This window comes from Dermacentor silvarum, chromosome 10, assembly GCF_013339745.2.
Source record: "Dermacentor silvarum isolate Dsil-2018 chromosome 10, BIME_Dsil_1.4, whole genome shotgun sequence".
Lineage (NCBI taxonomy): Eukaryota > Metazoa > Arthropoda > Arachnida > Ixodida > Ixodidae > Dermacentor > Dermacentor silvarum.
In genome coordinates, this window is record NC_051163.1 from 113,219,313 (window position 1) to 113,231,719 (window position 12,407).

At 44.5% G+C, this 12,407-nt stretch overlaps 1 protein-coding gene across 3 annotated transcripts in view; it reads left to right on the top strand.

Annotated features, from left to right (window-relative positions):
• Positions 1-12,407, top strand: part of LOC119466489 (protein kinase C delta type) — a 711,485-nt gene that overhangs the window by 183,209 nt on the left and 515,869 nt on the right. Inside the window, exon 1 of one of the 3 annotated variants that reach the window (XM_037727002.2) lies at positions 12,232-12,345. The exons of 1 other annotated variant lie outside the window; for it this stretch is intronic. In XM_037727002.2, the coding sequence (XP_037582930.2) occupies positions 12,309-12,345 (37 nt within the window). In that variant the 5' untranslated portion in view covers positions 12,232-12,308. Of the gene's footprint in view, positions 1-12,231; positions 12,346-12,407 lie in introns of those variants that run through there. One more of the 3 variants, XM_049657505.1, reaches the window with a different exon arrangement.

The window sequence follows — 12,407 nt, forward strand, 5'->3', positions numbered from 1 at the left end:
GCTTGTCCTTGTCCGCGCATGCTCCCTCCCCTTCTGTTTTTATTCCCTACGCTCTCTCTTTATAGCTTCTCTCGCCGAACGACCTTTGTTTCTACGCTCCTCGCCGATTGTTTTTGCCTTCTGACGGCGTTTTCGTTCTCTCTCCTTCTTTTATGAGCCGGCGCTGCGTGGGGAGGCGCGAGTATTACTTCCGCAGCTCGCTTTTGTATATGTGTTTGGCTTTCTTGTTGGGGCCCGCCACTAGGCTGCACTGTTCGAAGCACAACTCGGCGGCACTCACCCTCTCTCTGGAATGCGCTGTCGAGGGCCGTTTCTACACGGCACCAACGGACCACCCCACGCGCTATTCCGCCACTGCGTGCCCGTGTCTGCGTAAGTGGCCCTACACGCGGATCGTGGCGGCCTCGCTTAAAGCTTATCGGAGGCACCAGTGAACAGGCCGAAGTGGAAATGGCCCCTGCGCTTCGTTAAAGCCTGGTGGGTCGATTCGACTGTACGCAAACGGCAGCGCGTCGCATTGCGTGAGGAAGTGCATGATGGAGTGCGGGTGATATTTTAGAGCCGGCGGTCGCTTAAGTGTAAAGCGCTTAAGTACATCGTGGCTCAGGAGCGATCCCTGTTGGCACTGACAACTTGTGAGGATTGTTTTTCATTTGCCCTCAATTGCACCTTTTAATAGTTTTTCTAAAAAAATAAAACTAAGAAAACAACGGAAACAAAAACATAGCAGGTAACGAAATATGAAAGAAAGAAATTGGCTCCTAATACTCGTAGGTCTGTAAGGCAAGATCGTATCATCTGTGCACATTTACCAAAGAAAATTGTCTATGCAGAGTATTCAACACCCTATTTTTCTGTCTCTTCAGATCTACATCTCTATAATTGTTGTCATCAGCTGAGTCACGGCATGAGTACGTGGAGCTCATTTATAATGTTCTAACTTTTTTCAAGGAGATAGCGGCCATTTTAGTGGAAATAAGTGCAGTGTAATTTTATTACGACAGTATTTGGATCTTCGCCAGGTAAGATAACAAAAGGTCGTGCCGAGAAACGTTCTAGAAAATGAATGGTCAATATCAGACGTAAATTAATTGACGCGCGCGTTCGTTGCGGAAAATTTAAGCACATGCACACACAGCGTTTTAAGCCAGAATAACTGTGGAGCAAGTTCATCTTGCATTAGTTGTGAGTTGTATTAGCGTTAAAAAATAGCCACCACATGAGAACGCAACAGAGTAAACGCTCATTCCCATTCACGTGTGTTCATCTTTTTAAGGAGTAATATTATGCCTGAATAATTCGCAATGGCCTTTTCGAACTTCGTTCATCGTGAGACGCTAGCACCTACCTCACACAATGGCTACAAGGTGCACCATGCAGGAAAGTTGTAAAACGCATTTTTATTTAATTTTTATTCGAAGGGCCTGAGTTAAGAATTTTCACAGGAAGAGAATATTTAAAGTTAACGATTCACTATTTTTATACAATTCTTGAACGTCTTCTGAAGGGAATGAATCACAACGTCGGGTTGACCTTCGTTCCAGCTATTAGCCGTTTGTAAGACGAATCACCCAAAAAGGACTGAAGTACGAATGCTCTTGCGGTGAAGAGCTGTGAAGTTGTCTTGCGCTGAAACAAGCAAGTTCTCCAGCTTACATAGGCAAGACAAATGGGTGCTGGAAAGCGCGAGCATACTGTTGAGTACAGATATTAGAAAAAGTGGCTCTATCTCGGTTCAGTTACAGCGCGCAGAAAATGCCTGAAGGTAATGGGAAACATCCGAAGTGCAGTGACGTGCTTTATCGATATAGGCTGTCATCAATGACGACACCGGCATATATGTTGTGGTTGACAGAATAAATCACTGCTAATTCGATCCGGATGGGTTATACCGTAAAGTAATTCCTTTTTAAATTTATCTGCGCCACATTTCACTTTCGGTAGCTGCAGGACCTGACAGTACATATACTGCGAGGTTACCTCACGTTATAGCATGGAACGCACTTGCAAACGCCCTGCTCTAAATGCCCATATGCATATTTCACCCGCTTCTGTAGTCATCCTTAAGCAGTCAAGCGGCACAACTTCAAGTCTAATAAACTTGATGTTGAAAAATGAAGGAATAGAAACTCCACCTCGCGGAACGCAACTGCGTAAGTGTCACATCCCTGTTTTAATGTAAGTTTGCGATACGGAGACGTTGCAACAGCTAAGGCACCCTAACATTGGCGCAGCCTACAATCATGGTAGTCGAGCGTATGATGCATGGCTTCGTGAACGACGTTATCGAAAGCGCGTTTTATGGAGGACGAATTGCGCCCACTAGTCGACATTCTGGTCCTTCCTGTTACGCAGAAGCAGGCAGATATTAAAAGCGCCATCTATAGATGACTATAGCGACTGGGCAATTCATTCTTAAAACTCACGGGCTCACATTTCTACCCAAGGTGTCGTGCAGCCAGGACTGCGTATGTGTTGCATTGCTTTGCCGACGCAGCTGGTCAGTCTGACGAGTCTGCAGTAAGGCACCTCACATGGGCTCTTAATTCCGCGATTTCAAAAATGTTAACGTGTTGTTTCACACTTGCCATTACTAGTAAGAGTCGTCGTGCCTCGCCCACAATTCAAGAACAACGCCGATTTTCGGGCTGCCTAACGAAGGTGACATAGCAGCACAGAGTAGATGTACCATCAGGCCCTGTAAGGTGCAACTGCGCGAAGCAAGAATCGCTGCGCTAGCTCATGGATTGTGAAACAGCAAATCAAGGCAGTCGTAAGAAAATTGCGGCGAGACGCAGTTACATTATAGGACGCGGGAGATTAAACCATCTACGATTATTATACAGCTATGTATTCGTGGTGAATTTACGAAGGTGGTGCGTAGTCTGCTTGCGCTACACAGCAAATTGCAGTGGGCTTCGCTAGAGAAATAAAAAGAAATTACCCTATCTCTACATTTCACAGCTGGAAAATTACTAATAATAATAAGAAGAAGACAAATAACAAAGAGAAACTGGTGCTTCTAAAAGGCAGAAAAATCTTTGTTTACCATCGTCAAACAACGTCTATAGAATAGGCTGGCAGCGGGTTTTTGAAACACTCATAAACGTAATTACATTACAGTAACTAAATACCATAATTTTTGAACAGGTGCAAAGCAGGCCTAATTAGACACAGGTGAACGGCGTTCGTGATGCACTGCAATAAATATGCTGATAATAACGATGAGTTTTCGGTGAGCAACTTTTACTTAGCCGCCAAAACACTGCCGAGAACGGCGTAGTTGTAAAGAAGGCGCAAAGTAACTCCGCACAACCTGAGAAATTTCGGATAGAGTATTCTTTAGCTTCATTACGTGCGCTCCAACGTCCTAAATGAGATTTTTGAGGTGCCTAAATATATAGCACTAATCTTTTCCGCGGATGGACAGGCCTGATGGAAGCTTTGTCCGCGCGGAGCTGAGTTGCCGAACCGTCCCGAATTCAGCGGGACAGTCCCGACTTGACCCAGCCGAATTGAATTCTGGGGTTTAACGTGCAAAAACCACGCTTTAATTAGGAGCCGCGCCGTAGTGAGGGACTCCGGATTAACTTTGACAGCCAGGAGTTCTTTACCGTGCCCCTAAACCACGGGACACGGGCGCTTTTGCACTTTGCTCCCATCGAAATACGGCCGCCGTGGCCAGGATTTTATCCCGCGACCTCGTGCTTAGCAACGCAACACCTTAGCCGCTATTCCACCACGGCTGGTTGACCCATTCGGGATGGCCAAATATCCCTACTATCGCATTTCTTTTTTTTTCTTCTCCGTTGTAACGACAACTATAGCAGACTTCCTTTTTGTAATGCCTGACAGCTCCGTTCGAACATTATTCTTTCTTCTATTCTATTTTATATCATAAACATAAATGCGGTTTCGTTTTAATCTTCGTTGTAGTTCTGTTGTAGGTCTCAACCATTCACAGTATCTCTATATGTATTGGTAGCCGTCTTAGCTAGGCAACTACACTGCACCTTATTTATGAAAATTACGACGCGGTAGCACTAAAAACGTTTTCAACTTTATGGCAGATACGTATTGGCGGCTCCTGACACTGACAAGTTTGGTCGTCCCCAGTCACCACCTTCCTCCTCTTCTAACGTGTTTTGTTTTCAACAACAGTGGTAAGCTCCGAGTCAGGATTGGGTAACGCCTGCCGTATGCACTCCAACTCATTCTTATTCTTCTAGAAATTGCTTTCTCACGATCAGTGTCCCCTATGAGTAATTGACCTAGATAAACGTACTCCTGCACACACTCTAGAAGCTGACTGGCGATCCAGAATTATTGTCCTCTTGCCAGGCTATTGAAAAATATGCCTCTCTTCTGCACAATAATCTTCAACCCCACTCTTATGCTGCCTCGGTTAAGGTCCTCAATGATTTGTAGTACTTCGCCCCAGTATTACTTAACAGGACAATGTCATCTCCAAACCGAAGGCTGTCAGATATTCGCCGCTGATCCTCACTCCTAAGCTTTTTACTTCTAATAGCTTGGATACTGCTAAATATATCACTGGATAAATTGTGTGTCCTTGCCTGCCTCTTTATTGATTGATAATATTTAACTTTTTTAAGTACGATATCTCGGCCGGTATGGATGATGCGGCAACGCGGAAATTGGTTACGGCTGGATTCATGTATACTGACGTGCTGGAAAGTTGAAAAAAGTCGCAGTTTCGCCAGATAGCCGACGCATCGATTGCTATAGCAAATTAGTAGAGAGCTATCCGAAGCAAGAATAGTAGTTCAATGGGCCGTATAAAGTTGTAAACATTCGCTTAATAACTAAAAAGACAAGCACGGTGTCACGCGCGCACAGGTAAGCATGAACACATATCGCTCGATGACCGCGGAAACTCGCTGTGAAAAACCCTGTCCTCTCCGGAGTGAGAAAGCGCGCCAGCAGCAGCAGGCAAATCGACCTTCGCACAGTCTCTCGTCTCGCTTCAACTCAAACGAAACGTCGAAAGCACAGCGCATACGACGCTACCGGCACTTGCCGCATGCACTTTGTCTCCATCGCAGATCGCTTTAGGATGAGGCCCGCGCGGGCGCGCACTTCGCCCACATCGCAGCTCGCTTTCAAGGTACGGCGCCCGCGCGGCCGTGCTGTGAGCAGCAACCGACGGAGCATAACGCACCCCCCCCCCCCTCCCTCTGCCTCTCCGCTGCATCGCCCCCGAGCCTCGTGCACTAAAGACCGCGCGCTACCGACCTACCTTCCTCCCGCGCATGCGCTACATTGAGCCGTGATTGCCGACTCACCCTCGTAAACTTTCACTCGCACACACAGCGTTCGGCTCGCGCGGACGATTTTATCGCCGTTGGACTTTATACGGAACCTCACGGCGACGGATACGGCAACGCCGACGGAAGAAATGAGGTTGAAGTGTCCATATAATTGCTATCGAAATAAAAAAAGCAAGATAAGCGGAACTGAACGAAAGAACCATTTCAGCCTCACCTACGCCGAGAAACGGACAAATTAGTGCTTTATCCTCGGCGCGGAACCAACCCGGAATAAAATGGAATAAATCAAGAAACAAAAGCAACGCCCAAGATGTTGTATTGCACCGCACCGTGAAAAGGATAGAATTCCATTAGTGAGGTATACATACCCCGACTCGGCAGCAAATTTATCTTGTCTCTGCCGGGGGCTATCGTAGTAGCAGAGCCCGAAATTGGTTGTTAGCCTTAAGAGGAAGCTTTATCCCAGGCTCTACTCAATGCCACTTAATTTAATACATGTAAAATGCAGACGTGCTTTAATGAGACAACTCCTGGACCAATTTAAATGAAAGCTGTTTCACCTGAGAGAGAAAGTCAAATGCTGGCCACTATTGGAAGCGGATTTTCATTTGGGACGTGCAAGTAATTACGAGGATTTTTAAAAAAGTTGATAAGATTAAACATGGAAGCCCGCAGTTACATATTAGTACCTGTGCATAAACAAGCGATATCGCAGTTCTGTGGACTGTTCGTTAGAGCATCTAAAGCGGACAAATTTAGTATATAAATATACAGCTTAGGTTATTTTATTGCAAGGTTTACAAAGGTTTCGCATAAGTCTTACTCACAAATTAGTCCCAATTCAACAATAACGCCGATTTTCAGGCTGCCTAACGAAGGTGACATAGCAGCACACAGTAGATGTACCATCAGGCCCTGCAACAACGCGAAGTAAGTCTGCGCGTAGCAAAGCCGTGTGTGACATATCAATGTTGTCCGCTTCAGGTGTGTTTTTAGGTGCACTCTATAGAATTGCGATATCGTTTTCATAGCTGAGTTACGTTAGTCTTAAACTTGATAGTTTTGTTCTTTTGTTTAATTTTCCAGTTATCGAGGATTTTTATTAGAAAAATCATGGTCTAAACGAAAAATACGCTGAATACAGTTACTATAATTCAACTTCTTTTAAAGGCAACAAACCTTTATAAATTTAGTGCAGTGGTTGTCGAGAAAAATTATTTTCTCGATTCCCATGTACTTAGGTATGAGCACCCAATCTACCACTTCTTCTTAAAAACTAGTATCCGGGCGCCTGGGCAAACTTGAAGCGCCTGCAAGAGGTACAAAAGTCTTAGGTGGATTCTGCGGAGGAGCTATTAACAAATAACGAATTGTGCGTTACTTATGCTTTTAGATTAAACTTTGGCTGTGTGTCAAACTGTCGCAAATGTCGCAAATGTTGGAGCCTACAGAATTGTGATGGCACTTTGGATATTAATTTGCAGAGTTATGAGGTATATGCTTAAGTTTTTTTACATATCTTCATATTTTACTATTTCCCCCTAAGACGATGATGTTGCCTTATTAAATATTCTTCTTACCGTCGGTGGATTTTACATTTTTGCGTCCAATGTAACGAGCCTGTTCAATTTGGTGCAGTGAAAGCTAGGACAACGATTTCTGCGTGCTCAAGTATTAAGATAACCGTTCCTGAGGTAAACCGTCCTAAATAAATATAAAGTAGAATCTAAGTAATTTATCTATGTGCATCCACGTCCTATACATAAGGTGCGTTAAGTCACCACGTGCAAGAAGCTTAACTTGGGGGCTCATCGGCACTTTCGAGGGCACTGTGCATTGCCGTCGATAATGTGCAAGGAAAGGTTCCTGTATACCAGCCGAAATTATTGATACACAAACGCCATGTAGCTGGCGCGCACAGCGGTGCCAAAATTGCTTAGCCCTTAGATTGAGGCATATTGACGCTGGAAAAAACATTACGTCCCAGTTATTTTCTGGGAAGGCGACGTTAACGTATGCCTTTTGTGAGCGCATTTACATGTCATTGTTCATTTTCTTATTAATATATCCTTTCCTGACGCGTTTTTCAGCTCCCTTCTGAGAACCTTCAGATGTTAGAAGGTCATTTCACAACGTCTACGTTAGAATACATCACTATGGCTTAACTTCGCAAGCGAAGATGAATGCTCGGCTGGGATATATCAGACGGCGTAAACGTATTCTCGTCCAAAACTTTACGCCTATGAACGTCGTCAAGGGAGTGCTAATCTCCAGCGCATGGCTCCGTGAGCCTATTTTGGGTGGTGCCAAGCTGCCAATCTCCTCCCCACGTTTCCCTTTGAAAAAGTGACCTTGAGAAGTTATGCTTCTAGATTACTCAAAAAAATAAGGATGACCCTCTCTTTTTTTTTCATTGCCCAGGGCTTCCGAATCCCAACTCAGCATCCATGCAAAACAAAACATTATTTCTCGGGCGCGGAAGTTAATAGGACACCTAAGAGACAAATAATTTATCATTTTGTTGTACCAAACTATAAACTCTTACCATCAGAGGAGGCTTGGTAAGAAACAAAACAAAGAATGTGACAATGTTGCCGGATATTCGTGCGCCAGCTTGCCTATGACGTTATAGTTCTTAAGAGCGTCTGCACGGACCTAGTCAATTACGGACAACGTCGTGTCCTAAAAGACTCACAGGGTGAACTTGGCAAGCTCAGAACTTTTCTGTACTTCGCCACGACGGGTCAATGACAAAGATTCGTGGCGCAACACTAACGTAGGGGTGCTGGGACTCTGGCGCGAAGATAAAGAACTATCACTTTTGCCTTCGCGTTATCTTCTATCAGTACCGCGAAGCTAAGGAAGTCTAAGGTGATTCAGTGTTTCTGTTTTGTGTTCCGATAAGGAATGGAAGCAAACGGTTGAGTGCAGCACTCTCTTTTAGCGCGATGCATGTGCATGTTTCCGCTCCGCGTGCACCTCAGCGGCGTTTGCAAAAATTCGGGACAAGTGTTTCAATGTCTTCTTACAGTAACTCTGTCTAGACGGCGCACGTCTCTCTGCGAGTAAAGCATTGTAATTTTTCTTCCCTGAATACCGGCCCCAGATTCCTTGCGATAGAGTTTTCACTAAGCGAAGGAATCGTGCACATGTAGCTTCGTTGTGCAAGCTAAGGCACATGAGCGAATTCCTCGTTCTAAGAAGTTGTTTTCTCAATCCTACGAAACATCTTTGCAACATTTAATTCCCTTCTATCAAGTATTACCTCTATTTATAACGTTTTTATTGTATTTTTCTTGCTGTTGTGGTTTGTTTGTTTGTTTTTAAGATTCCCGTGTAAAAACGCTTGCTGGGCAGCGCCTTGTACATTTACCAGTGTAAAATAAACATCCAACAGCGCGAATGAAACACTTTGTTCTGATGTTCCGTTCCCTTTGCTGCTGCACCACTACACAGACACCCCATTGCCTTTCATGATTTAGTTTGAACTTTTCATGCGTTATAAAATTTCAGATGGTTTGGGGGCGTTCGACTTATGCACAATCTGAAGTTTCTCGGGCAACAAGCAATATCTTGACTGTGCACTAGGTGTCAGGGCTCCATTGAACTTCAGTAGCGAGATGGGACACCGATAGTGGAAGAGAAAGCGCGAGCGCTGAGCGCGACATCTGAGCGTCTGCTCTTCTACATTGCTCTCCATTCCGCGACTAAGTAATCATGTAAAAACGTGCCTGCAAAAATTGGGCATGCGGAGTTAGGTATTCATGCTTCCATCAGGAACCTAACAAACACTCATACAGGAGGAGACTTTAGGCTGTCCGAGCGCTCGTTACTGCGCAACATTTATTTCCAAAAGCAAAAATTATTTGTTATCCTCAGTGCGAATTTGACGCCGTCCTCCACTAGAAGCGTCCGCTGTTTTCGTCACGTGACCGCTATAGGAACATATTTTCGATAGTATTAAAAAATTGGTATTCCCACACGCCATCAGCGATAAAAATGTGCTGGCCCAGTAATTTTTGCCGTCGGAAATTATGTCGCACTTTTGAGATCAAATTCTCGAAGTCCTGCCGTGTAACGGGAGGGGGAGTATAATTTGCCCTCCGGCTACCTTTGTATACATCTTTGAACATTGTCCTCGAAGCAACTCTTTTCGTCACTGCGTTTTTACAGCGTTTCTTAATAGGCTTTCTTACATACCTATCTAACACTGCAAATCACACATCTGCAGCTCAGAGAGGTGGCTTGCTTAGCGTTGGCGCACGGGCTGTTTTCTATGTTTACGGAGGTTCACAATGCCATCGTTGCTTAACAAACACGAACGGACAGACGTCGGCTTCGCTATAGCATGTCAGAACACAATCGCTTGACTTGTTTCCAAATCTTTGTTAATGTTCTTACTTAATGTTGTCCTTATGCCATCAAAATGATGATATTGGTGTCGAGCATTGTGATCTTTATTGATTTTATTTCGTCATTTTTGTTCGACTTCAGTATTTTTCTCTCGTTTAGTGTATTAAGAATTTTGGAATGTATGTAGTCAATGATAGATTGGCTTCGCTGAATTTCTACTGAAACATGCCCCTTGTTTGATTGTTATTATTTTAAAATGACTTCCTTAATACCGTAATGTGTTATCGTACATTTCTGCACAACTGGCATGTGAATCCACTGACATGTGTTACGTGGGCTTTAGGGCACACTCCTGCGGTTTTTAACTACTATTCCTGTGGGGGCACCCCTAATGACTGTTCAAAATAAAGCATTTATTGAATGATTGACTGATTGATTGATTGATGTTTACGCATGGATAAACAGCTTACATTTCCTTGCCCCATCTAATGATTGCAGTGGAAAAAGTTCCCGAATTCGCGTAACTGTATGTTTACTCTGTTAACGGGAAACAGAAGCAGTGCTCCACGCGCCTTCGGTTGGGTGCATGAATAAATGTGCTTGAAGAGATCCACCACCGCGTTTTAAGGATAGTCAGACATGTTTATCAGTATTTGTGCTGATCACAAGTGTTTGTTCATATGTTAGAAGGCCCTGAAATTTTGATTGACCTGCATATCTGAATTTTAACGAATACTTGTTCTGTGAATTCGAAATCGTGTTTCTAAAGAAAAGCAACTGTAATAATATAAGACTTAAAAACTAACCAAATTCTGGGGTTTTACTTGACAACACCAAGATATGGTTATGAAGCACGGCGTAGTAGGGGACTCCTCAATAATTTTAACCTTCATGGGTTTTTTAACGTGTACCCAATGCTCGGTACACAGGCATTTTGAATTTCGCACACATCGGCATGCGGCCGCTATGACCGGGATTCAATCCCCCACCCTCGGGTTTAGCAGTGCAATTCCAAAACCACTACGCCACCATGGCGTATATATAAGACTTGACAAAAGTTTTGCTGAGTTCGTGACTTGACAGGATAATACTACACTAGCGCAGCAGCCAGCAGGAATGTGTAATAAATGTAGTGATAGATGTAGCGCTGATACCACGTGCAAATGTGCAAAAATATGGCATGTGTTTGGCATAATTCCCTTCTATAGCTCGAGATTTCTGTGGCAGTGCAAATAATACTATTAGTTTTCTTTTACAAGAGGCATTCTCATTAGTATAGCCATATTGTTGGCAACGTATTTATCGCTAAGCGCAGCACGCTGCAGCCAATTCGTGCATAACATATTTGGCAATAAAGTGCAGAGAATGCTAGAAGGAGGAGCACAAACACAGGAAACGGCTGCCACCTTCAATAAAGTAACGGTGAATATCAGCTGAGGAAGAATGCTGAACGATGCAGGGTCTCGATAATATAAAAAAGACACTACTTCGACTCCCAACGGCCTACTGTAAAGTGTATTCTCGTTTTCTTTTATTTATTTCCCGTTTTGTGAGAAAGACACTAACTGCTTGTAGCACCCTCACGCGTATGTGTGAATGCGAAATCTGTCGAGCGTGCAGATTCTTCCGAAAGCAATATTTCTTGCGGAGTCGCATACCATTCAAGTTTGTCGAAAGCGGTGTCTCGTTTATTACCCGTAAATACGGTAAACTGCTAAGCATGAATTGCATCAAGTTCGGTAGCAGAGCGATGCCGGCACACCCGCCGCAAAGCTCGATAAACCTGCGCGCTAGCCCCCAGAATGCATCTTAACTTTAAACCCGTCCACGACTTGACATAAAAAACGACTGGCATGAACGTGGAGAAGACACTGATCGCGGTTCCGTTGGTGTGTTCACGACTGGCGTCATTTAAATTAAGTCAAGCGTGGGCTTCAAGTTAAGATGCATTTTGAATACGGGGGTCAGAACACCATCGCTTCCTCGCTAGCTGAGGCTCCACGAACAAGGTTCATCAGATTAGAACAAAAGCAATTTTATTGCCCGCCATTCAAGAAACCGGTGATTATTAATCCCTTACGCGCTTTAACAACCTTGATTGTGCGCCAAACTTCTTTGTTTACTTTTCCTGATAGAACTGTAATTACTGCCACGGTCGTGAGCAGAGTAGCATGTAACATTGGTTCTTCCATGCACATACTTCCGCACGCATCCTTCGTTTCTCGGGAAAGATAACAAGGCGGAACTAAAAGCCATTAAACGCGCGACCGCTGTTAAGCCCACCCCCAATGAATCAGCGCACTGTGTTTCACCACGCCTTCGAGAGACATGCAAACACGTGGCTTTTCTCCGTTCTTCTTGATTTTGGACGTTTCGTATCGGTCGGGGTTCACCGCGCTCCAAGTGGATGATGATAAGATAAGCGAAAGGCGACCGCATGCAGGAGTGGATTGTTCACGTTGTCGCGCAAGCGGTGGGCAACGAGGGCTCACGTTTGTTCGCGACATCATTCCTTCCATTCTCTCTCTTCCCTGGTCCGAAACTGTCGCACCGCGCTCAATCAGTAGTGGTGCCTTCATTGCGTACTGTTGCCAATCAGTGACACAAGAGTTTTTTGCGCGCGCTCTTTGGATACGTCAAGCTGCTGTGCCACAGACGGGAGTAATGAGTGCACGAAGACCCGATGGTCGCAGAGGGGAAGGTTCGTATACGACAAACTTCTTCAGTCTCTATTATTGTGATGAATCTTTAAAATTTCCCATA